General features: G+C 42.2%; 1 protein-coding gene across 3 annotated transcripts in view; it reads left to right on the top strand.

The window, feature by feature from the left end:
• Positions 1–24707, top strand: part of MAP2K5 (mitogen-activated protein kinase kinase 5) — a 127401-nt gene that overhangs the window by 18842 nt on the left and 83852 nt on the right. For all 3 annotated transcript variants that reach the window (XM_027644474.1, XM_027644473.1, XM_027644475.1), the window contains 4 exons: positions 840–907; positions 3462–3510; positions 8632–8696; positions 22793–22832. In XM_027644474.1, the coding sequence (XP_027500275.1) occupies positions 840–907; positions 3462–3510; positions 8632–8696; positions 22793–22832 (222 nt within the window). The remainder of the gene's footprint in view (positions 1–839; positions 908–3461; positions 3511–8631; positions 8697–22792; positions 22833–24707) is intronic.

The following is a 24707-nucleotide window of genomic DNA, read 5'->3' as shown; positions in this document are numbered from 1 at the left end:
TGCCTTTCTTTTTGTTTTTAACCTCTGTGAATCAGGTTCCTAAATTTTAATAATCACTTTATCAACTAATGCTATCTCTGTATCTATCTATCCATGTATCTATATATATATATGATGTGTGCATATACACTATATATATATAGTTTTATTAAAATGGAACTGCCTTTCTTTTGCCTTTTAACCTCTGTGAATCAGGTTCCTAAATTTCAATAGTCACTTCATCAACTAATGCTATCTGTATAGATATATATACACACCTACATATGTGTATATACACTATATATATATATATATATAGTTTTATTAAAATGGAGCTGCCTTTCTTTTGCCTTTTAACCTCTGTGAATCAGGTTCCTAAATTTTAATAGCCACTTTATGAACTAATACCTGCCACTACTTCAGAGCTTTAACCCCCCCCATATTCATTTGAATTCAGCCATTTAAAGCCCCACCACACTGGTTTGATTCCAGTCATTTCTAAGTGGAGAAGGCACCATAACGAAATCATTTGAGGGTTTGGATTCCTTCAGCTCAGCTCTTTGCTCGTGTCATCACATGTAGGAGGCTCCAAATGCACCAAATGACTGTTTAGTTTTTAAAATGTGCACAAATGATGGATTTATCCCCTGTTTTCCTGCTCTGTTGAAGGTGGGGGGATTTCTGCAGCCCAGGAATCCTGGAGCCTGCTAACCTACATACACACCCCAACCATTGCTGTGCCTGGCAAGCAGCTAATTAACCTTCCTCATGAAATGAGAAATCCGTGGCAAATTACAGGTTAATTAGAATGGTGTCCTCTGAACACAGTGACTGAGAAAAGATCCTTTCCCTGCCTGCAGGTAAATACTCGAGCAGGGGCTGCCAACAACAGCGGCTCGGCCGTGGCCGATTCCCTCCCCAGCAATAGGTAAGAGCCGGGCCCCTGCTTTGAGTTCTCACCTTTTCTCACACCAAAACACCCTCCTGTGTGGTTGTTGCCAACAGTGACATTGGTGGTGAATGACTTTTTCCACCAGTGCTGAGGTGGGGAAGGTGAGTCACCTGGATTCGTGGTGCCGGGGGCTCCATGAGAGTTTTGTTCTGGAAAAAAAAAAAAAAGTGTTTTCTGGCTCTTTGGGGTGGTTTTGTGCTTATAAAGCGTTGAGGTGCCGTTTGGGGTTGAACTAATCAAGTGTTAATCAATAATTAGTTGATCTAATGGCAAGGTTTGTATGTTGAAGTCTTCGTTGCTTGATCTTGTTCCAGGATTCTTGGCTTTTAAAATACCCCGTTCTTGGGTTTGCAATGATAAATAACCCAAATCATAAAGCTCTGTAGGTTTATTATTTATTTGAAAATTCCTTAGAGCTTGGGTGCCCTATTTCATACAGTTTCACCAAAGTTTTGAAGTCCATCTCTCTTATTTTTCTTTTTACATCTCAGTCCTAATTTGAAAACCCATGTTAAGGTCTCAAAATGTAAGAGAACTCGTTCTCTTTATTTCCTAGAGATCTGATTTCTAAATGCTGGACCATAAACTCCCTTTTATTCCATGAAGTCATTATTCTGCATACTGATGTTAAAAGGAATAAACAAAAACCTTGTGTGTTCTTAAGAAAGCAACAAGGAAAGTCTGGCTCCATGTTCTTCATACAAGAGCATATTTGAACCGTGGGAATAGAAACCTCTTGAGGCCCCTTTCAACCTAAATTATTCTATTATTCTAATAAGCATGTAATATTGCATTTATCTGTGCATCAGCATCTGCTGCCTTTGCTCTCTGAGAGCATTTTGTAAAATAAAAAGAGATTAATTGCCAGAGAGAGATGAACACGATCAAAGCCACAGTTGGGCTGCATTTGGTGGGTGAATTTTGGGTGCCTGTTCTGTTAACACCCCAAGGTGGTGGGACAGTCCCCAAATCCCTCTTTTCCTCGTGGGAACGAAGGGATGTGAGTGCCCATTGATGAGGAGATTCCACGGGAGTTCTGCCCCGCTGGGAACCCCATCCCAGCACCACTAAAACCAGTTTGCTGCTCCCTTTAGTGGCTTTGCTAATTGTGGAGCTAAAAAAAGAAACGAGCCAGGTTTGCCCCATCCCTTGGGGAAGATTTACTCCATGTTTTAGTGGTGATAATCCAACCCAAAACTCCATAAAGGAACTAAATCTGAACGGCTTTGACCCGCAGCCCTCCCAGTCTGAACTAAATAAAGCTGTTTTTCTCTGCTGTGGCTTTTCAGCACTCGCTGTACTTTGAGCTTGTTCTTAAAGTGCATTGCAAAGGAAGCTTCTAGAAGCTTCTTGTCACCTTATTTGGTGGTTAATTGCCAATCCTTTTCCCAGCCCTTCCGCGCTCGGAGTTTTGTTTTTGAAGTAATTGAAAGTCTCTCTTTGTTTCATGTTCACAAATTGTTAGTCATGAAAGATGACAAGATCAACTTATGTTTCCTTGGAAAACTTAATTTTGCTTTAAAGTAGTCGTGGGAACAAGAGGCCTATTAAAGAACAAAGCCACCAAATATGAAATCTGTGTTTTCACTGTTCCTGTTAATAATGATCTGTGATCAAGACACGTGCATGGGCCTTTCAAGAATATATTATTTTGTACTTCTTTTTTTTTTTCAGACTTCAGTAATAAGAGCAGAATGTCCCTTTGAGATGAAGTTTTGCAGGCATTTTGCTGCCCAGGCAGTTTGTTGTGTTGAAGGTACAAGGAACAGAGTTTGTCAGGAGAGGAGGTGAAAAGCAGCATTTTGTGAGTGGGTGGAAGGAGTTTGAAGCTGTTGATGGTTTTACCTACAAAACTCACCAAGCTGAGAGTTTGTGGTTTGTTAAAGTTCTCCTAAAAGAGAAAACTGAGTTGTTTTGTGTAAGATTATTGACATGGGAGTAGATTCTTCCTGAAGAAGCACAGGGAGTGCAGCAAGTTGAGCTGGAATGGAAAGCTGGCCTCATCTCAGGGATTTAGACACGTCCCTGAGGTGCCTAAATCAGGAATTTTACTGTCCTGCTCACCGTGCTCTGGTCTGCACTCATCTGAGGTAGTGGGGCAAAAAGCCTTCTGCTGCAGAAATTATTGAGGAATAATCCCTTAAGGAGCTGTAAAACAAGATATGGCACCTGAAAACTAGATGTGAGCCATATTTTCCTGTGGTTTCTGAACCACCTGATGTGCCAGAGTATCTTTCTTTCATTTTACTGATGAGCAATAGGTTGTGTCTCAGAGGGTGGTGTAGTCAGGTATCTGAACCAGCCAGTTGGTAAAGGTGTAAAATATATTGATTCTCTGAAGTGTTCACTGCTTCTCCATCCCTGCTGTCTGCACTTTGGCAGTGCTGACTGGTGTTCACTAGATCTCCTCCTCCAAGTTTCACCTGCTCAGAATAATGGAACCAGGAATTTGTGGCTTGTGATTTCCCTTGGTCTGACGGAGGGAAACGACCCGGTCGTTAAAAATAATCGCCTCTTGTTTTTATTCCAGCTTGAAAAAGTCTTCTGCAGAGCTGAAGAAAATACTTGCCAATGGCCAGGTAGGTGCTTTGGATGGAGCCTTGGCTGCCTGGCTCTGCAGTGATTGGCACAGCACAAATAGGGGCAGAGATGTTTACTGCTCATTTAGCTGTGATGTGTTCTTTTAACACAGGGCTTGGAGGCACCATGAAAACCTTCATGATATGAATGAGTTGTGTGTCCTGATTTACTTTGATTGGCAGAGCAATTTGCTACCCATTTCTCAAAATGTGCTAATCAGATTTAGCTCCAAATAGATGGAGGCCCCTCGCACGTGTTGCGCTGCCACCACAATTCCAGGGGAGAAAGTTAATCAATTTTGAATAACTGAGTCAACTCCTCACTTAGAACGACCTTCCTGCTTTCTAGGGCAGAAGACACTTGAATATTTAACAGGTTTTTGCAAGGAACTGCTCTGGAATCACTTTAGAATCATGGAATGGTTGGGGTTGAAAGGGACCTTAAAGCACATCCAGTCCCACCCCCTGCCATGGGCAGGGACACCTTCCACTAGCCCAGGTTGCTCCAAACCCCATCCAACCTGGCCTTGGACACTTCCAGGGATCCAGGGGCAACCACAGCTTCTCTGGGCAACCTGTACCGGGGCCTCACCCTCCTCCCAGAGAACAATTTCTTCTCAGTCTCCCATCTAACACTACCCTCCTTCACTCTGCCACTTCATGTGATGTTAAATTAATGGATGAACTTGCTTTTAAAGGTCTTCTCCAACCTAAATATTCTATGATTCTATGTGGTAACTTCTTTATAAAAAACAAAAAAAACCCCTAGTAAACCCAAAAAAACGCCCAAAGTTGTAGAAAACTGTCTTGAATTCCTTTCCCTTCCTGCTCCAGGCATTCAGCTCCTGGCACTCAAAAGTGAAAGGTTTTTAATGTAACAATTGATGGACAAGCAGACAAACAGCACAGTTATTTTGTGCTTGTTTTGGGCAGGCTTGTAATGACATTAAATATGCACTGTTAAATTAAACCACCTTCAAAGAAGCCCAGATCCTTCAGCAGCAGCATAAATATGTTTTAATGTTTGTCACAGAGAGCCCTTTGCAGCCTCAGAGGCCGGTGCCTGTCGTGGGCTCAGACTTGCCTATTAGGCTCTATTGACTGAGACATCTGTGTCACTGCAAATAAAAGACTCTTATTGATTTTCTTAACTGCTGTTCACTTCCCCTCCACGTTTCGAAGGCTGAAATCTTAATTATCTCAGATGCCTATTCAGTGCCTTCACACAATGACCTCTCCAAGCCTCGTTGGCATTTCATGAATCAAGGAGTTGGTAGTTGAGCGTGTCAGGAAGATGAAGGCTGAGCTTCCTCGTGTCCTTCAGCCTCACCTGGAACACTGGGAGGGGGAACAGATGAGATACCCCCTCAAAAACAGGATTTGGACACCCCAGTGCCACTGAATCCCTGGAATGCAGCTTGGAAATGTGGTTTTAGGCTTGTCAGCATCCCTTTATGTCCAGGTTTAGTTTGATGTTCCCTCACATCCAGGTTTTAGTTTGATGTCCCCTCACGTCCAGGTTTTAGTTTGATGTCCCCTCACGTCCAGGTTTTAGTTTGATGTTCCCTCACATCCAGGTTTTAGTCTGATGTTCCCTCACATCCAGGTTTTAGTCTGATGTTCCCTCACATCCAGGTTTTAGTCTGATGTTCCCTCACATCCAGGTTTTAGTTTGTTCCCTCACATCCAGGTTTTAGTTTGATGTTCCCTCACGTCCAGGTTTTAGTTTGATGTTCCCTCATATCCAGATTTAATTTTTTTATTCACACATTCCCACCAGGTGGATTTGCTCGTGTTTCAAAATTTGAGAGCCAGACAATACATTTCTCTTGATGACCTGAAATTCTGGCAGTGCCAGCAGCAGGCAGCTGAACTTCTCTAAGTGGTGTTGGTAATAACTCCCATATCACTGATTTTTTTTTTTTAAAAGGTAGAATTGTTGAATGTGAGTAAAAGCTCTTGTGCAGAGCTGAATTTGGGCACTTTATGTGTTCAAAACAATAAAAACGAGTAATTTGTGTGCCCTGCAGTGGATTCACAGATTTCTCCCCTGTGTTTTAGAATTTTGGAATGGTATAAAAAAACCAAACTTCTTGTTGTGATTTTAAAAATGTTACTTAAACCCATTAAAAAAGAAATAAAATAACTAAGTTTTAATTTAACCTTTAATGCTACTTTTTATTCACCCTGATGGGAGTTAATCTACCTTCTGTTGAAAGCAAATGATTTTTGTTGTGTTCTGCAAAATTTGATCCCAGATCCACAACTGGAGCTGGGTTTCCAGTAGTAACTTTTAACTTTTTCTCCTTTTGAGGGGGATTAAGTCACACTTATTGTTACTTAAATATGGCCTGGGCTATTAGTTTTGAGTATTTTTTGGCAGTTTCTGCTTTCAGGCATCCCTAATGATATTCCTCTAGTAGTTTCCATTTAGGTTTAATAAGGAATTCATATTAATCATTAAAAGAAGGGGACATGATTCTTCAAGATAATCAAATATTGACAGGTTAGAAATAGCTTTCTGCCTGGGTTCATTGATATAGGTGATGTGATATAAATATTTATTTCTTTTCTGTCACTCAGAGTAAATGCCACCAATTGATTCAGCATTGATATAGTGTCAACAGTTCATAAGAAACATTTGACTGGCTCGTGTTTTCCGATTAGTCTCTGCTCTATAAAGTGGGATTTACTAAATCTCCTCAATTGTCTGCTCATGGAGTGTGACTGTTGGCTGAATCCATGATTGCTTCCATTTGGGAAGCGAAGGTGCGGCCGCGGGATTGTGGCAGCCCCTCCACATCAAATCAGGATTAATTGGGCATTTTGCTTTTAATGATTTACAACAGGCAGACACTTGATTTCTGCCCAACCCAGCAGGTCCAGGCGAGGGGTGTTTTGTTTGCTGCTCCATAATTGAAGCTTTGCTTTTGCATGAATTCCCTTCGTCTCGGCGGCGGCCAATCCAAGTTGGGTTTGCAGCTTTAATATTCCAATCCTTCCCGGGGAGTTCATTGTTTTTGTGTTGGTGTTTTATGATGGAGAATCCAGTTTTCCCAGTTAAAATAAATAAATCACCCTGTGGTTTTTTGGCACCTTTATTGGAGCCAGTAAATCACACTTTATCTCTCTGTCGGCTGCTGACAGACACTCCCTCCACCCCAGTATTCCTGTTTTTGACCTGGGTTCTGGTTGCTGTTTTTCTGGGATATCACCAAGTCTGTCCTCAGAGGATGGAGCTGCTCCTATCCCCATCTTTTAGGGAATGATGTGGAGAAAATACTCCCTTTTCCCAGTGAGCAAAAAACAGGAGAAAAGAGGAAACACTTTGTCTCCGATTCTGCTCAATTTGTTGTTTATAAATTGTGTAACCACCAAAAATTCTCTTTTTTCACCCCCAAGTAGGGAAGATAAGAGTTTCTTCATGGCTTTGGGGATTCACTGGGTTTCTCTTCAGAGTTATGTTGAGAAGAACATTTCTGAGGATGCAGGAGAGATGTTGGTTGTTGCCTCCAAGACCGCAGAACTCAAGTCTTCCAGCTTGGAAGAGCAGAACTCCTTAAATTAACTTTAAATTAACAAGTCTGCAGCCTGAAAGAAATTATTTCTAGTGCAGGGGATCCACTCTAGATTCCTTACATAGTTTAAATCTTGTTTATGAGTGACTGTTCCCTGTGAAGTGTCTTTTCCCCCTCTTTATTTGCATTTTCTGATGGATGCAATAAGCAGGAGAGCTTTTGGTAATAAGATAAATGTTGATTTTCCTCATAAACCTTGGTATTTGAGTGGACCATTTTATTCCCTCTTAGATACCTGGCCAAGGTTTGACTACAAATAGGTAATCAAATAGAGTCAGCTTCTACTTTGAGGTATTTTGAGTTTTCTCAGGACTCAGGTTTTAACATCACTGGAAGAAATGTGCAGCATTTCCTGTGAGAAACAATGTGTTTTGTTGAGGCAGTGAAAGGAAAGGACACAAATTTTGGATTAATCATTTCTGTCCTTAAAGCTTATTTTAAATCAATTAAATATTCCATTTTCTGTTTTTAAGACGTGCTGAGTACTGACTCTCTAGGACATTTCACCTTGTGATGGTAACACAACAAGTTTGTTGGGTAAGATGGTGAACAAACAAGTTGGTTTCCTAGGAAAAGATCTTTTAAAAGCAGGATTTGTCCAAACATTTACTACTGAAAATTATCAGACAATGGGAGAATCTCTTTAGATTAGAAAATGCATTCTGTCCAGAATTTATTCTGATTAAAATGCTTATTTTAAAGCATACACATGCACTGCAAGAATGTCTCTAGTGAGTTTTTTTAATAGGTGCAAAATCAGTAGAACTGAATTTATACAGAGGAAGTGTAGTTTTACATTTGAATTGATCCTTCAATATAATAAATTTTTATAAAAACACTATCAGAAAGGTGCCAAATTACAGCTTTTGCAATTTGTGGTGTTTGTTATCAGGCTCCTGCTTGGATTTCTGAGGATCTCATCGTGTCTGGAGAGTTGTACCGGGGAACAGAAAGGTTGAGGCAAATAATTAGTTGTGTATTTCAAGGAAAAAAATGTTTTTATTGCAATTCAAGACTTGTTTTTTTCCAAATATATGTATTTTTTTTATTTAAAAGGTGAGTAAATGGTGCTGTGTGAAACAACCTGCTGGCAGAGCTGTCACTCAATTAGTATCACTGATGCTGATTCCAGAATAAATCATAAACTTTTCCAGCCACACTTCAAGCTGACAGTTTTCTGTTGGGTTGTTTCCATTCACCTCCAACTTTGGCTTTGGTTATGTGCTGTTCTGGAGACCCTTTTCCTATCAGTAGCTGTGACCTGACCCTCTTGAGCTATATTATATCATTCCATTTTGACACCTTTTATCAAACTTTAATGAAATGACCCAGGCAAACAAATTGTCATTAAACTTTCCATCACTTTGTCCCTTGGTATCGTCTTTTATAAATTGGACAGCAAATGTTGTATTGATCTTCTCGTTCTTGCAGCTGAACTTGAAATGACCCAGACTGCTTGTTGTTTATGGCCTAGAGTTGCTTTTCCTTGACATTTCCATCCCCAGCATGACATCTCTTTTGTTTTTCTTTCTTTCTTGTGGAGATGAATGAACAAGACATACGGTATCGAGACATCCTCGGTCACGGCAATGGAGGCACAGTCTACAAGTGAGTGGGGATTTCACTTAAAACCTTTAAAAAACCCTGAGATTTAACAGCTCTTTTTTTTATTTTTACCCCTCATGTTCGTGTCGAGGTGTAGGTGGGCTGTTGCTCCTCTGCAGGGAAGATGATAAAATAAATCCTTAATCTGAACTTTGAAAGGATCCTCTTCTATATTTACAAGGTGTCTGCTCTTGGGTGCTGGGAGGGCTGGTGCATTTTTATTATCTTTTTAATGCTTAGCTTTGAATCCCCCTCTGGGTAACAAGTTAATGCTTCACGAGTGGAACTTGGAATGTCCTGAATTGCCTCCAGGATTTCCAGTGCCATTATTTCTGCTGGCTCACCATGCCCTTACTGGGAATGACACCAGTGGGATGTGGTGACACCAGTTCAGAATTCCTCACACCCCCCTTCTGCTGTAGCAGTGACTTCCCTCCCTCCTGAGCAGCTTCACACGCAGGCTGATGAATATATGAAATGATCAACTCTCCCAAATTTCGGTAGTGGAGCTTTAATACCCTGCAGCCAGTATTAATTTGAATATTGTAAAGATTATAATAACACAGATATAGTTTTCTCGACAGGAAAGTCTTTCTCATGCATAGTGCAAAGTTTAAACTACATAATGTAATATCTGGTACTTAATAGTCTGCAGTGGGGTATGAAAAATATTCCACTGGGAATTAAGAAATCCATACTTTATAAGAAAGCCCTGAGGGAGTAATAAAGGTTTCCTCCAGAGAGCTATTTACCATATACAGTAACCCAGCATCCCATTAGGGTTTTGTTTATACCTTAGACATTTTAACTTTCAGATGAACATTTTTTTTTTCCTCCCCCTTAAATGTTTTAAAAGTTACGGTGCATTTAGTTTAGTTTCTAATTGGCTGCCAACGTTGCAGAAGGTTTAATGGAAATGGACTTCCAAAAGCTTAAAGGAACAAATCCAGCCTTGGAGTGGACCCTGAAAATCAGGTTAGAATTGTGGGTGGAACGTGGTTCAGAAATCTCATGGCGAGTTGTCTTGGAGAAAGATATTCCTAGACCAAGAAACTTGAGGAATTGGAATTATTTTCTTACTTTATAAGAGATAGGAGAGAGAATGTTGTGCTTTAATGCTCAGTCTTGGTGTTTTCTGAGTTAGAGAAGGTTCCTTCCCTTCCCTGTGCTCTGGGAGTGGGTGCAGGTGGGAGAAGCATCACAAAGGAGGACCACGTGCCCTGGTCCTTGTGGAAAGCTCTTGAGGAATAGTTAGGACAGGGAATATCCCACCCACATATGTCCTTGTGTCCAGTTCTGGGTGATTTTCTTTGGGAAGCAGCTGAAATAAGGAAGTAACAACGTGAAATCATGAACCAGCATAAGAATGGTCCTACCAAAAATGTCTCCCCTTCATCCTAAAAAGTCTAAAGAATGTAAACCAAGGTGAGGGAATGTGTTCTTCCCTCCCTTCCCTCCTGTGTTTGCACTGAGGGTCTGATGAACTTCTTCCCTGTCTGTCAACTTGGAAGCAGCAGCTCATTCCGTGTCTGTTGGGAGTGTTGGTGTGTAGGATGAGACTCAGCTTTTGGGAGCAGAAATGATGTAAAAACATCTCATTCTTTCATAACATTGCCACATGCACAGTATGTATTTCACATTTCTTAAAATTCATACAGGAAATCTGGATAAAATGTGGTATAATCTGCATTTTTCACTTTTTTGACGTAATTTTGTATTTTTAAGGTAGTGTACTTTGATCACCTTTGTTAAGTGGGTGACTGTGGCATTTGCCTGGAATCTGGGAAAGTAAAAAAGAAAAGACCTGAGGCCCCTTCTGGATCAGGGAACTATTTCTGCCTTTCTTTTTCTTTTTTATCCCGTTCATGTTTTAAATCAGCACTTGCAGTGACTTCACAGAGTGTCCTCCTGTGCAAGTGTCATTCCACCCTGCTCCAGGGAACTGTTTGTGTGTGTGGATGTTTTACACGTTATCCCAGAATCCTGGAATGGTTTGGGGTTGGAAGGGGCCTTAAAGCTCATCCTGTCCCATCCCTGCCATGAGCAGGGACACCTTCCACCAGCCCAGGTTGATCCAAGCCCCATCCAACCTGGCCTTGGACACTTCCAGGGATCCAGGGGCAGCCACAGCTTCTCTGGGCAACCTGTGCCAGATCCTCCCCACCTTCCCAGCCAGGAATTCCTCCCCAATCTCCCATCTCTCCCTGCCCTCTGGCAGTGGGAAGCCATTCTCTGTGTCCTGTTCCTCCATCCCTTGTCCCCAGTCTCTCTCCAGCTCTCCTGGAGCCCCTTTAGGCCCTGCAAGGGGCTCTCAGCTCTCCCTGGATCCTTCTCTTCCCCAGGTGAACACTCCCAGCTCTCCCAGCCTCTCCCAGAGCTGAGGGGCTCCAACCCTGTGGCAGAACTTCCCACCTTGGAGCAATCCCCCCTTCCTGAAGGGAAGATCATCTACACCAACCCAAGCCAATAAGGACTTGCAGAGTGGAATCCTTACAGGTAGCTGGATTGCACTAGTCATACATAGCAGCCCCCATATATTTTATTCCAGTAAATCAATGAACATTTGTCAAGGAAAATTAATTGCAGAGGTTTGGCTGCGTTTCCCCCCTCGTGCTGGTGGAGAGAAGAGCCCGTGTGGGTTATTGATCTGCAGCTAAAGAACGAGCCTGTCTGCACCCTCTCCTCTCTTCCAGCTCCCTCTCTGCCCAGCTCTTTATCCTAACCCAGATCCATTATGGCAATGATATATTCCTGGCGTTCGGCAAACGAGGCAGGGAAAATTCTCAGCCTCCCTTTGCCACGTGAATTAACTTCCTATTGAAATAGTTTTTATTGAGATGGAAGTATTGATCACTTCTCATCCCACCCCTGGCTCCAGGAGGGGGGGGAGGAGAGAGGGGAGGTGGGTTCATTCTCTTCACCAGACGTTATGTTTAGTTAGAAAATGGATTTCATTTATTTGGGTTCTTTACAGCTGCAACTGGTTTATTGCTTGGAGAAGAGGTATCTTAGCTTTATTTTTATGACAGTATAATTATACTTTAGAAATACACTTGATTACTGTGTGTAGCAAAATTGTTCCAGTATATTGGCTTGGCCAATATTGCTATACAAACAACTTTTCAGTCAATTGAGTCTGGTAAAAAATCAATACTTTATAGCAATATTTCTAGGGAGAACTTGCTGAATCTAAATGTTTTTCCTGTTCTAAAAAGAAGGGATTTTATAGTTGTTTGACATCCTATTTTGCCCCTACCTTTTGCTGTGCTATTTTCTTAATTAAGCGACGATAAAAGTTTCGAAGTTGGATATGGCAAAGCCAGTTAATTATCCTTGCTTTTTGATTGGTTGCATGTTCCAAAATATAAAACACCCCCAAACTGTATGTTAAATGATTTGGTTGGCAGTGGAATGCACATACTGGCAGCCAGGGTCAGGAGTAGCTACTTTAATTATTTAGACATAAAATCGTGCATATTTTGAACTTAAATATCACAAAGTAGAGATATTTATCTCTGGCAAATTATTACTCTGTCAAATCTCTCACATGGTGTATCAAAACACTGTTTCCTTCCTTTAAAATAGAATATTTTTCTCTTATTTCATGTTCTCTGGTTTTTGCTGTGCAATTGTAGCTCAGGAGAAGTGGGATGTTCCAGGAGCTCTGTTTAATCCCTTCTGTGTTCCTGGGATTTATTTTAAATGGGAGCTGTGGATGGTTTGGAACTCTTTTTGGGTTCTGTTGGAGGAGCCTCCAGCAGCAGGAGAATATAACACTCTGTACACAGAGATAAACATAAAGCCCCAATGATGCCCTAATTAATTTGTGAGTTACCAGGATCTGGGAGAGAGGGAAGAAAAGGAGGGGAATGGCTTCCCATCTTCCAAAATGCAGTTTAACCAGAAGGCTTCACTTTGAGTTGAGCAATTGGGAGAGAAGTGGCTGTTGATGATGTACCACCCTAAGAATTGCATGGCTGGGGAAAACGGGGAGAAATGTGGAAAACTTAATTTGTTGGAGCCATTTACTTGAGCAATTGTGCAGTTTGGGTGAGTTGAGTGTTCCAGCATCTGCCTGTTCCTTCATTCCCTATCCCAGGCCACCTCGGGGTGCCCCATTAGCACATGGAATGTTGTTTCTGTGTCTTGCACAGGCTGCAAACTGTGCCTTGGGAGGGGATTGTGGGTGCTCTGCTGTGGGCAGGGACAGGCAGGGTCGGTTCTGGAGCCTGGAAGCTCCAGAGGAGGTTCAGCTGTGTTTGATGGGAAGGGAGGTGGAGGGGATGGAGCTCCCTCCTCCTGATTTATCCCATGGACTCCAGTGCAGGACACTGGTGCTGGCAGGAAGAAGCTCTGTAGATCCAGATTGTTCTTTAAAAGCAGTGACTATAATGCACCTCTGATGTTGTGGGAAGCCAGTCCGAGTCTTAGTGGGGCTGTTCCTCTCCTCTCTTTTTTCATTTCTGGTTTTCCATATGGATATCATGGAGTTCTGGAATGGTTTGGGTTGGAAGGGACCTTAAAGACCATCCAGTTTCACTCCCTGCCATGGGCAGGAACACCTTCCACTAGCCCAGGTTGCTCTAACCTGGCCTGGAACATTTCCAGGGATGGGGCAGCCACAGCTTCTCTGGGCAACCTGGGCCAGGGGCTCATCATCCTCCCAGAGAACAATTCCCTCCCAATCTCCCATCTCTCCCTGCCCTCTGGCACTGGGAAGCCATTCCCTGTGTCCTGTCCCTCCATCCCTTGTCCCCAGTCCCTCTCCAGCTCTCCTTGGAACCCCTTTAGGCCCTGGAAGGGGCTCTCAGGTCTCCCTGGAGCCTTCTTCACAAGAACAATCATTTACCTCTGTTTAAAATACTTGGATTCCCAGATTATTTTGGCCCTTTTGCAGAGTAGGTTGGGGTGGTCCCCTGCACATGGCAGAGGGTAACTGCAGGCAGGGAAATCCCACTGCAAAGCAGTGACAGAAGCAGGATCAGAGCCCATCCCTGCAGGTTCCCAGAGCTGACCCACGTGGCTTCACCAGTGGGTGATTTCCAGGGGAGGTTTTCCCTGGAACAACCTTTTATCCACAGTGCTTGACCCAGCAGGAAGGAAGCAGAGGCAGGTTCAGTGTTTGTTTGGCATTAAAACACATCTTGGGCCTTTTGAAGTCTAAAAATTGCACCTCCCTGAATTCTTGTGCTGCAGTGGTGGAGGCACTTCCCTTTATTTCCTTTCCCAGACCGCATCCATTTGCTGTTTCTCTTGCTCTGTTTTATTTTTAGTCCCACTAAAAAGCACTGGAACAGTAATAACTGATCAAGTTAGAAATCCCCCACCAGATTCCACCTCTTCCCACTGTGGTTTAAACAAGACTGACCAGTGGCTGCTGGTCACTTGTTCCCTTTGACCCCAACCATTGCTCTCCTGCCTCATAAAATCTGTTATGCACAAAAGTGCATAAAATGAAGATAAAGTACCTCCTTCAAGTCTGACAAAACCCATTCCTCTGCAGAATGGGAGCTGCAGTGAAAGTAAATAAATGAATGGACAGCAATCACAGCCTAGTTGATGAAACTGTTCAATTAAAGCACAGGCATTTACATGGTGTAATTTCCCTAAATTGCCAATGAGCCCCTTTAGACACAACCAGTGTTCAAATTGATTTCAGCATTGATTTTGGCTGAAGCTGATAAATTTCTGCTTGTTAGTTAAAGTAATTTTGCAGAAGACTTTGTAGTGTGGTATTGAAGTGTTCATTTAGCTGATGGTTAAAAGAGGAGTTATTTACAGAGGGTTCTACTGTTGGGCTGAGATGGGACAATTCCCCGGTCATCTTTTTACTTTTAATTTTTAAGCTTCAGTATCCAATCAATACGTTATTGAAACGGATTAAAATGTATCCAGCCAGCTGCCTATGGCTGTTTAATTAGAAACTGGATGATTCTTAAATTAAAGTTGGTTGGGTTGTGTTGTGTGCCCACAGCTCGGAAGATTAAACAAACAGCAACCCTGGAAATGGGAGTTTGATCCCAGTGAGGGGCTTGTGGGTGAGCTCAGAATCATGGAATTGTTCCGATTGGAAAAGATCTTTAAGGTCAAAGGATCAGACAGTGGTTTGGGTTGGAAAGGAACTTTAAAGTCCATCTCATTCCATGAGCAGGGACACCTCCCACTATCGCAGGTTGCTCCAAGCCCCGTCCAACCTGGCCTTGGACACTTCCAGGGATCCAGAGGCAACCACAGCTTCTCTGGGAAACCTGTGCCAGATCCTCCCCACCTTCCTAGCCAACAATTCCTTCCCAATCTCCCATCTATCCCTGCCTCTGGCAGTGGGAAGCCATTCCCTGTGTCCTGTCCCTCCATCCCTTGTCCCCAGTCCCTCTCCAGCTCTCCTGGAGCCCCTTTAGACCCTGGAAGGGGCTCTCAGCTCTCCCTGGATCCTTCTCTAGGACAAACAACCCCTTATATTGGCATCTAAATTGCTGTCATCACGGAATGTGAGGAACTTTATGGCTCACTCTGTTGCTTCAAATTTCTTCCTGGATTTGGGATGGATTTACTCTGGATCTGTTAGTGTTGGATAACTCCTGGCTGTGTCAGGGAGCTCGTGGCTGCTCTGCTGTCCTTTGTCTTTGCAACCAGTTTGGAGCAGCTGAAATCCATTCCCTGCAGCTGATGTGAGGTGGTCCCCTGGTCCTGGCTGTCCTGCTGTTGGTGGCACCACCTTGGGCAGTCAGGGCTGAGCTGTCTTACCTTTATTCCTGCCTGTTCAGGTCTCTTTAAGGAACAGGGAATGAATTGCAGTGAGATGAGTACAAGGAGAAAGGCTTGTAATCCAGGTTTCAAAGGTTAACCCTGAATGTTTGGCTGCAGGAGCCAAGGAAGACTCATTTAAGTGGGAACAGATGGAAATAGTAGCAGGTTAGAGCATAAAGAGGTGAGGGATCACTGCTGGGCTCAGGCTTGGATTCCAGCACCGCCTCGTTCCCCCAGAGCTGGGTTAAGTGAGACATGTTGCTGCTCAGCATTCTCTTTCTGCAACCTCTGGTGCCAATTTTACCCTTTCTAAAAAGTTTAAAATTTAGAGACAAGTATTTGCTGGTTGTTTTCTACTTCAGCACCAAATCATTTTGCAATCAGTGCTCAAGCATCTGCGGTGGGGTTTCAGATGGAGGGGGAGGTTGGCGTAGATTGTGCTTTGAACCAGCACAGCCCCCATAAAAACTCCTTTTTACAACTGCTGTGCACTCTGGATTTCCTGGTTTAACAGCCAGAGAGTCAGGCTAATGTGTTTGCTATTGCAGGAGGCAACAACTGGCAAAGTGGTTATTTCCTAGAAACAATTTGAATCCGTGTCTTTAGATGGCCATGGGAGCACACGACACTTCTGGCGTTAGAGCCTGACCAGGAGCACAACAGACAGTGGCAATAGTGGGGAAAAAAAGGGAAAAATGACCAGAAAAGCAAATGTGGGGGTGATTTTATTTGTGTCTGGGTTGCAGCTGGTGGCTGGCACGCCGTGCTGCAGGGAGGGCTCTCACAGTCGTGTTGCTCTCGCACGACACCGACACAACATTTTGCTCTCAGTTATTTCTCACAGGGCAGGAAAAATGTCCAGTTTGCCTCAGTGCCCTCATGCCTGAAGGGGCTACTCTGCTGCAAGCACAGCTCTTTCTGTTTGCTTTTGAGCTCAGATAAGAAGCTTAAAGCTTCTGTTTTTCTGTTAGGAAATGCTCTACCTTGGTCCCAGAGTGTGTGTGTTGTTCCATGGCTGAATGAGGAGGATGTCTGGAGGCTTTACAGTTACTCAGTGCAGTTCTGTGAGCAGCTGATACAAACCTGGGGAAATGGGACAGTCTTTACCATCCTTTTGGAGTGAAATGGTGTCCTGCTGTTTTTAACAAAGGTGTGCAATGAGTACACACCAAGGTGTGGAGCAGAAGGAACCGTAGTAGAGAAAACCAAAATATTCACTTCTGTTTTTACTTCATGGCCTGAGTTTGCCACTTTTGGAGGTTCAGATGGACATGAGGAGAGAAAGATGCTGCAGCACTGGAACAGGGCGTGGGAGAGGCAGGGAATGTCCATCCTGGGGCTGTCAGCACAGAGCTGGACAAAGCTGTGTCTGAGCTCATCCACTGCTGTGGTCCCTGTTCAGCAGAGAGGTTGGATTAGATGGTGAGGAACCATCATTTCATGTGCTAAAGCAGCACCAAGAGCTTCTGTGAGCCAGCAGAGCTACAGCAGCTCTGGGTTTGTGGCATTCACAGAATGCTGGAATGGGTTGTGTGGGAAGGGAACTTGAAAGTCCATCTCATTCCATGGGCAGGGTCACTTCCCACCAGCCCAGGTTGCTTCAAGCCCCATCCAACCTGGCCTTGGACACTTCCAGGGATGCAGGGGCAGCCACAGCTTCTCTGGGCAACCTGGGCCAGGGCCTCTCCACCCTCCCAGCCAGGAATTCCTTCCCAATCTCCCATCTCTCCCTGCCCTCTGGCAATGGGAAGCCATTCTCTGTGTCCTGTCACTCCATACCCTTTTCCAGAATCCCTCCTGACATCAGCCATGAGTTTCCTGGTCCCTGGGCTGGAGGGGGATGTTTCATCCCTGCTACCTCCATGCTGTCAGTCCATCATTTTGTCATATTTGCTGAGGTTGGTTATATTTCTAGGGAGGGAAGGGACTGACTCATTGGCATAGCACACAGGTCATGGCTTCCCCTTGAATCGTTTAGTCTTGCCAAGGAATATCTTATTGATTAGAAATTGTTTCCGTGGCTATTGGGGGGAAAAAAATAGAAGGATATATCCTGGTGGCTGGAGTGAGCAGATGGGAAGCAGGATCCTGCTCCAGGCTCCTCCAGTGCTTTTCTGCATCAGCATGAGAGAATGATTTTCATGAATTTTGCTTTCTAGGTAGAGACTACATTTATTTTGAGTTTTAATAGAACAGTAAACTCTGTAGTAAAAAGTTATTGTGTGTGATGGGAAAAGCTGTTGGAGAAACTCAGGGATCTTTGCATGCTCTGTGCTTGGGATGTGACCATTGTTAAGTCACTGAATTGTGGGCAAATGCTCTGCAGCTAAAAATTAGGAAACAGCTAGAAAATTGCTGTTCCTCTTCAGTGTCTGTGTGTTGAACCTGAAGTCAGTTCTTTGCTTGCCCTGGAAGGAATGATCCCACAATCACAGCATCCTGGGCTTTGGGTAAAATTCCTCCCAGGGAGGATACAGAATTGTTGAAAGAGGGAGAAATGTGCTGTTTGCCATCTAAGCTGTTTATGAAGAATCTTGTGTGTGTTCTCTTTGGTTGGGTTTGTTTTCCTTCTTGAGCTGAGTGAGTAAAAACTCCTCACATTCAGTGTATGAAGTTTTTAGCATTAAATATTAGGATGGGTCGAGGTTGAGGTTTGAGCCAAACCATCTGACATTTCTCCTTGGTTTTCCTTACCTCAGGAAGAAAACAACGTGCCTTTCAATTCCCTTTTTCTTCCCTCTCTTTTTAAAAACAGAAACCAGCTGCTTCTGGTGCTTTCTGGTCTTAATTTGCTTTCCGGTAGAAACACATCTTACGTGGGGTGAGGGGAGAGATGCTGAGGAGTTGGCAGTTCCCCCAAAGCCCTATTCTAGTTTTCCCTGCTATTGATTTTGATTTTCTGGGACACAAGGGATGCACGTTCCATGCTCTGCAGTCCATCACAAGTTTATCTGGCTTAGCTGGAGGGCTTTGTTCAAGCAGGGCTTGCTCACTCACCATATTTCTTATTTATTCCCCAAAATAACCTAGTTTTTGGCCACATCACCTCTGAGGGACACTCTGCACTTCCAGAGGGGGGAAGACAAAGTTCTTGGCTCCTGTGTTCCCATTCCTAAATGTCCAGGGAGATGGTTAATAGTCAAGGTTAATAAAATATCTGACACAACTGTGCCAGTCTTGCTTAGAAGCTGCTCATTGTCATGGAGGTGGGGGCTTGGAATAATCAGCTCCAGTGGGAATGGGGAGGAAAGGATTTCAATTTCTGCTCCCCAGTGGGAATGTTTCAGCCTGGCCTGGCCTCACACAGTGTTAAAACAACCTCTGTGTGTTCACTGGGAGAACTTCCCACAGGGAGATTCTTCCTGGAATGTTCCAGGCCGGGTTGGATGGGGCTTGGAGCAACCTGGACTAGTGGCAGGTGTCCCTGCCCGTGTCAGGGGGTGGGATGGGATGAGCTTTAAGGTTCTTTCCCACCCAGACCATTCCAGGATTCTGTGTTGGCCGCTACCTCCATCTCCTGGGCCAGGAGGGGAGAGGAAAACCCCCCTAAAACTCAACTTCTCCCTCTTTTCTGGCTTTTTTTCTCCTCTCTTTCCCTCTTTTTTTGAAACTCATGCACTGCTTTCTACGACACTGCCTCTGCTGGTGGAATGTGTTTGTTTTCCTGAGGAGGTTTGAAAGTTGCTGCTTTCTTTCCTCCATCCTCCCTGAAAATTTCTTCCTTCTTTTATGAAACCTGTAAAAAAATTTGTTGGGGGAGTTACTGGTCTGAGTTATTAAAACTTGGTTTTAATTAAACAGCAGTTCCTGTTCACTTTGAAGCTCTCACTGCTGATCAGTTAAAGATATATGTTTATATCTCTGTCTTTATATCTATATATGGATTTTAGCTATAACTTTTTGCACTATCCACTCTTTTTGGAGATGCCCTTTTTGCAGTCAGACTTTGGTAAATTTGAAAAGAATTCATTGTCTTGTAAGGTTGGGATCCCAAAAGGGATCCCTGAGGTTTGCCCTTTTTTTAATGGCTTTAATCATTATCCTAAGCCTCAAAAATGCTGTACCTACAATAGCTAAGAACTGCCTCTTTTTAAATAAAATAGAAATTTAAAAAATAGTTCAGTGCAGAGTATTGGAGTTACAGTTTCTTCATGTGCAGAAATTTGGCACCAACTGAATTTCCTGTTACTGTCATGTTTATTTTTCTACTATTTTAATAAATACAGGCTTGTTTTTTTTAAATGGGTATTTAAATTATTTTTATTATCGGAGGAAGTTGTTGTGGTGATTACTGATCTCATAAAATTTCTATAAATCTGCATTTAAAATAATAAACCATCAGATTTCTGATAGATACAATCCCCCAATTAACCTGAGTGGGATTGGGATCAGGCTCTGCATAAGAATATATTCCTTTATTTGTCCCAAGGTTTGTTTGGAGCTTCCTCTCTGGAGAGTAAAATGAACACTCCATGCCATGGAGTTTGTATAATTCCTGCAAAAGTGAAGTGGCTTTTCTATATTTTTAATATTTGGCACTGGCATCAAGTGTTCAAAATTGCTTTTTAATCCTCTGACTGCAGAATTTGGCTCCCTCTGATGTGTCTCCAGTTTCTCCTTAACAACAAATGATTTATAACCACCCCTTCTCTATCATCTCTTACAGCTTTTTACTGTAATATATGAGATTTTTAAGCAAACCAAAACCCAACCCCGACAAACAAAAGAGCAGGAGAATGAATTTGTTTCCTCAGAGCTGGTTTTTTTTCAAGGGATAAAATTTTGCAAATGCCCAAATGATGTTTTCCTTGAATGTTTCTCATTTCCGTGCATTTCATTTCTGCTCTTTATGTTTGTTTATAAGCAGCTCTGCAGCTATTTAGCAACTGTTTTCCCTCCTCTTTAACATCCACTTGTCTTCACTGAAACTCATCCCCAGCAAAAGTTGTTGTTGTAGTTGTTTTTTTAGGCATTTTCCTGCCCGTCCTGGAAGATTTTTAAGTGTGTTCACTGAAATATTCCAAGTTTCTGAGGAACCTTTTTTGAATTTTGCTTCTTTTCTTCTTATTATTCTACAGTGATGAGTTTGTTCACTTACTTTTTTGGAGGTGGCACTGAAATCTGGGATAGTTGACCCTTGAGATGAGACTTTTAGGATGAAATATTGGTTTAATCTCCTCGTAGACATTCATAAATTTGCTAATGGGTGTGGTATGCACCAATATTTTGGTTTTCTCCATGCTGTGCACGTTATTCCATGGGGTTTTTTTTTTAGTGCATCCTTCAAAAGCTGCATGAAAGGCACTAAATCTTCAGGCTTTGGTTGTAACCACAATGGATCAACTGTAACCAATGTAACCAAAATGATCCATTCCAACTTCCAGTTCTGCATAATATCCAACAAAAACCCCTTTTCCCTCCCCGCTGGGTGGAACAGGTAATTACTGTAGCAACCAGAGCCTAATTTGAAGGGTTAGTTGTTAATTAAAACACGGCAGAGGTGTAGGGTTGTCTTTTGGTGTAACCAAAGCTCCCATTCAAAGTTCATTAATCACTTTGCAGTTATTGTGCTGGGGAAGGTCAGGACAGTCGAGCTGCCTGGAGTAAACAAATTCCTGGCCTTGCAGAGCCACCCATGGGCCCGGTGTCCCTTTGTGCTCCAATTCCCAGCCATAATTAAATGTTAAATTGGTGCTGTCAGTGCTCTGTAAACCAAACCAGGGGCCTGCCCTCTGCTGGAAACTCAACCCAAACTTCCACGGATGAATTAGCGTGCATCATAATTAAATCATCGACTCTTCCCTTTTAATTCACTTGGAAACAGGAGATCTCTTCCCATGGAAAAAGGCTCAGCTTTCCTGACAGCCTAATTAAGTTGCCAGCCTGGCCTGGGTGGGCCCTGCTCAGCCAACAGCCGTCGAGCATCTCCTCTCAACCTGGTCCTGCTCTCCTCAGTCCTGCTCCTCTCAAGCTCACAATGTTTTGCCACTCTTGATTCATCCCTAGTTACAGCAAGTTCATGGATTCATGGATTATTCATCCAGCTCCTGCCCTGTCAGAGCTCCCACAGATGATCCTCCTTCCTGTGCTGATGTTAAATCACACTGATTATTTCTTTTTTTTTGTTCCTAAAAGCTGATGGTGCCACATAAATGTTCTTCCAGGAGTTATTCAATTAAGGTGAAGTTTTTAGAAACTTCTGAGCTATTAACAGAAATTATAGAAGAGCTCAGGGTTATAAATAAGATTAAACAACAACTTAGCCCTGTCTGGGTGTGATTTTTTGCATGAAAAAACCCAACCATTAAAGCTTTTCTTCTTCAGTAATAATTGCTAGAGGTATAGAGTGGTAAAATATTATAATTCTTTAAAGTTAGTGCCACATATATGACATTATGGAGTGTGGTGCCATAAATCAGTGTGAGACAGTAAAACTAGTGAAGAGGAAAACCTTTAATGGTTTTGTTTTTATGCAAAATTACATTGGATTTTGAATAGGTTTTTTTTTTTTTCACCTGCCTTTATTTTCTTACATCTTCGTGGGTAGGAGTAGGCAGGTCATTGTTAAATAGCCAATTATAAATGTTTGTCCACAAGAAATGAAGAAAAGCTGCTGTTGAAACACTCTGAAAAATTATTTTGGGTACATGTGAAAATGAACAATAATTCTTTCTAACTTTATATGCCAACACTGATCTTAAATAGCAACACAGGAATTTAATTTTGCTGATATTTTCTGGGGGTCTTTAGGTTATAATAAAGAATTGGTCATAACTGCTTTTAATTCACTTTAATATTTATATCTGAGTGTCTCACTGTCTTTCCACTGAAAACACCCACAGGACTGGCAGATTTGGGAGATAAACCTTATTTTCCATGAAAATTTTGAATAGTGATTGTTTCCTAATTGGTTTCATTGAAAGGAAATGGGAAAGGGGATAAATTCAAGGTTGGACTCAAAGATTTAAGATTGAACTTCATGATCTTGGAGGTCTTTTCCGACCTGAATGATCCTATGATTCTGTTAAATTCCCATTTAAAGATTGATATTCTTCTGTATCAGAATCTTCACTGTGTTTATTTTACATCAAACAGGCAGATACAAACCCTGATAAATATTTAATTGAAAATACATCCTTTTGGTCTCTTGTTTTCACCAGTTTTCCTTGAGAAATGCTGTCTAAAATTGGCTTCACATAAAACATCTGAGCTCCAAGTCATTTTTCTGTGAAATCAAGTTGCACAGATGCGTAGAGGGAATTGTATATGATCTAAAAATATTTAATTTTATTTAATTTTTATTTAATTTGTTGAATTATTTAATATTAATTGCATTTTTTCCCCTCACACAGGGCATACCATGTTCGTAGTGGAAAAATACTGGCAGTAAAGGTAAGAGATTCCAGTAATTTTCTTTCTTTCCAATCTTTCCTGACCGTGATTTCTTTCCCTTCCTTCTGATGGTTGGATCTCTGTTTGGTTAATGGCATTAAAATCCATGTTGTTTGTGCAGGAAACCCTCCATTTTAATCATTCCAAATGAGCACAGATTCCCAAAAATCCAGATTTTTTTCCCCAGGGAAAAGCTCTTCCTGGGTCTGGGCTTGTGTGAGGAAGCTGCTTTTCCCTGGTCCCTTCTCCAGTGCTTCCTCAAATGAGCTTTTCCAAGCCTGGGGATGCCCTGGGAACCTGCCTGGAGAGGAGGTGGAGCACCAGGAAATCCAGGGAATTCACTCAGGCAGGAGGATCAGTGAGTTCACTCTTTGCAAGGTTAATTGAAATCACCTCCCTGTGGCAAAAAAAAGCCCCTTTTTTCAGCAATTTCACCTCCTTTTTCCCTTCGAGTCCATGGGTTTGGTTATTCCTGGTGGATCATGAGCATCCTGGAGATTTGGGAAACTGGGTTTTCTTGTAGGTTCTGCTCATGCTGGGCCTGTCACTGCCAGTTATGTTTTATTTGGGGTGATTTCAAAGAGATATTAAATCAATATGTGTGTTACAAATAGATATGGTTTCAATATATAAGACATTTATATAATATATATGTTATAAATATAACAAATAATATATAACTTGCATATAACATATATATGTGTTATAAATATATATAGTTTAAAATAAGGTGCTCATGAGCTGCTCTGATGGTGATTGTGTCAAGTTGCTATTGAAAAAATTACCAAAATACATCATATATATGTATTTATTTGTATATTATATACATTTCTATATGATATATATTTCATATAATTTACATTATATACAGTTTATATTGTATATAATGATAATTATATATAATTATATATATAACATACGCATTATATATAATATTTTTAATTATATATCATTATATAAAGTAATTACTTAAATTACTTATATCTTGGCTTAAGCAGCAGTGAAAGAGGATAATAATTCCAACATCTTTGAATGATCATCACAGTGGATCCAATGTTTTGGCAGAGGATTCCCAGGATAGGAACATCATTGGGTGGGTCTGTTAAAGCAGAATTCTGCATTGTTGGGACTCGTTAAAATGATGATATAAGGGTTTGATAGGAGAAGCTAATATTCCAAAAACCTGTTGATTAAAAAGCTTTCAGCAGGTGGATAATCTTATAAATAAAACAAAAAGAATCCATCACGTAACACCTCTGTTATGGGCCAAACTGCGTATTTTATGCAGAGGATTTAATGGCTTTTTCAAAGGTAACTTTCTCCCAATTAAAGGGCAAAACCCAGGTGAAAAATGTGAGGGTGCCCTGGCTCCTTTCCATCCCCCCACTGCTTTGAGCTCCCCCTGCTCTTAAACTGGCATTTAAATGGACCATTTGATTAATCATTTGTGCACTGCCTGTAATACTCCCGAATTTCCTCGGAGTTGTACACACTGTAAAAGACAATTATGTCACCACAGATTAAAGGAGGGAATTAAAGCAGAATAGCAGCTTAATTTGACCTGTGATTTGGCTCTGGTTCCCTTCAGTGCAACGTGTGCCACTCCAGCAAATAGCTGAAGTCATCCCTGACAGCTCGTGATGAATTGCTGTATTTATACTGTATATTTTAATAGCCTCACGCTAATTTAAATTGAGCACAGAGTAAATTATAATTCAGTCACTTGGCTGCTTGTGTTTAACTCGACAACTCGTCCTTATTTGTCCTGGAGGTGCAGGGGGAGCAGAGGGAACGTGCTCAGGTGTTCCTCTGGGAGATTAACCCTTCTCACTGGGGGGGTGGAGTTCACCTGCACTCTGAGCCTGCAGAGGGACT

This window comes from Corapipo altera, unplaced genomic scaffold (genome assembly GCF_003945725.1).
Source record: "Corapipo altera isolate COAL_440 unplaced genomic scaffold, ASM394572v1 50, whole genome shotgun sequence".
Classification (NCBI taxonomy): domain Eukaryota; kingdom Metazoa; phylum Chordata; class Aves; order Passeriformes; family Pipridae; genus Corapipo; species Corapipo altera.
The sequence above is the reverse complement of the archived record's forward strand: the minus strand, read 5'-3'. Positions and strand labels throughout refer to the sequence as shown.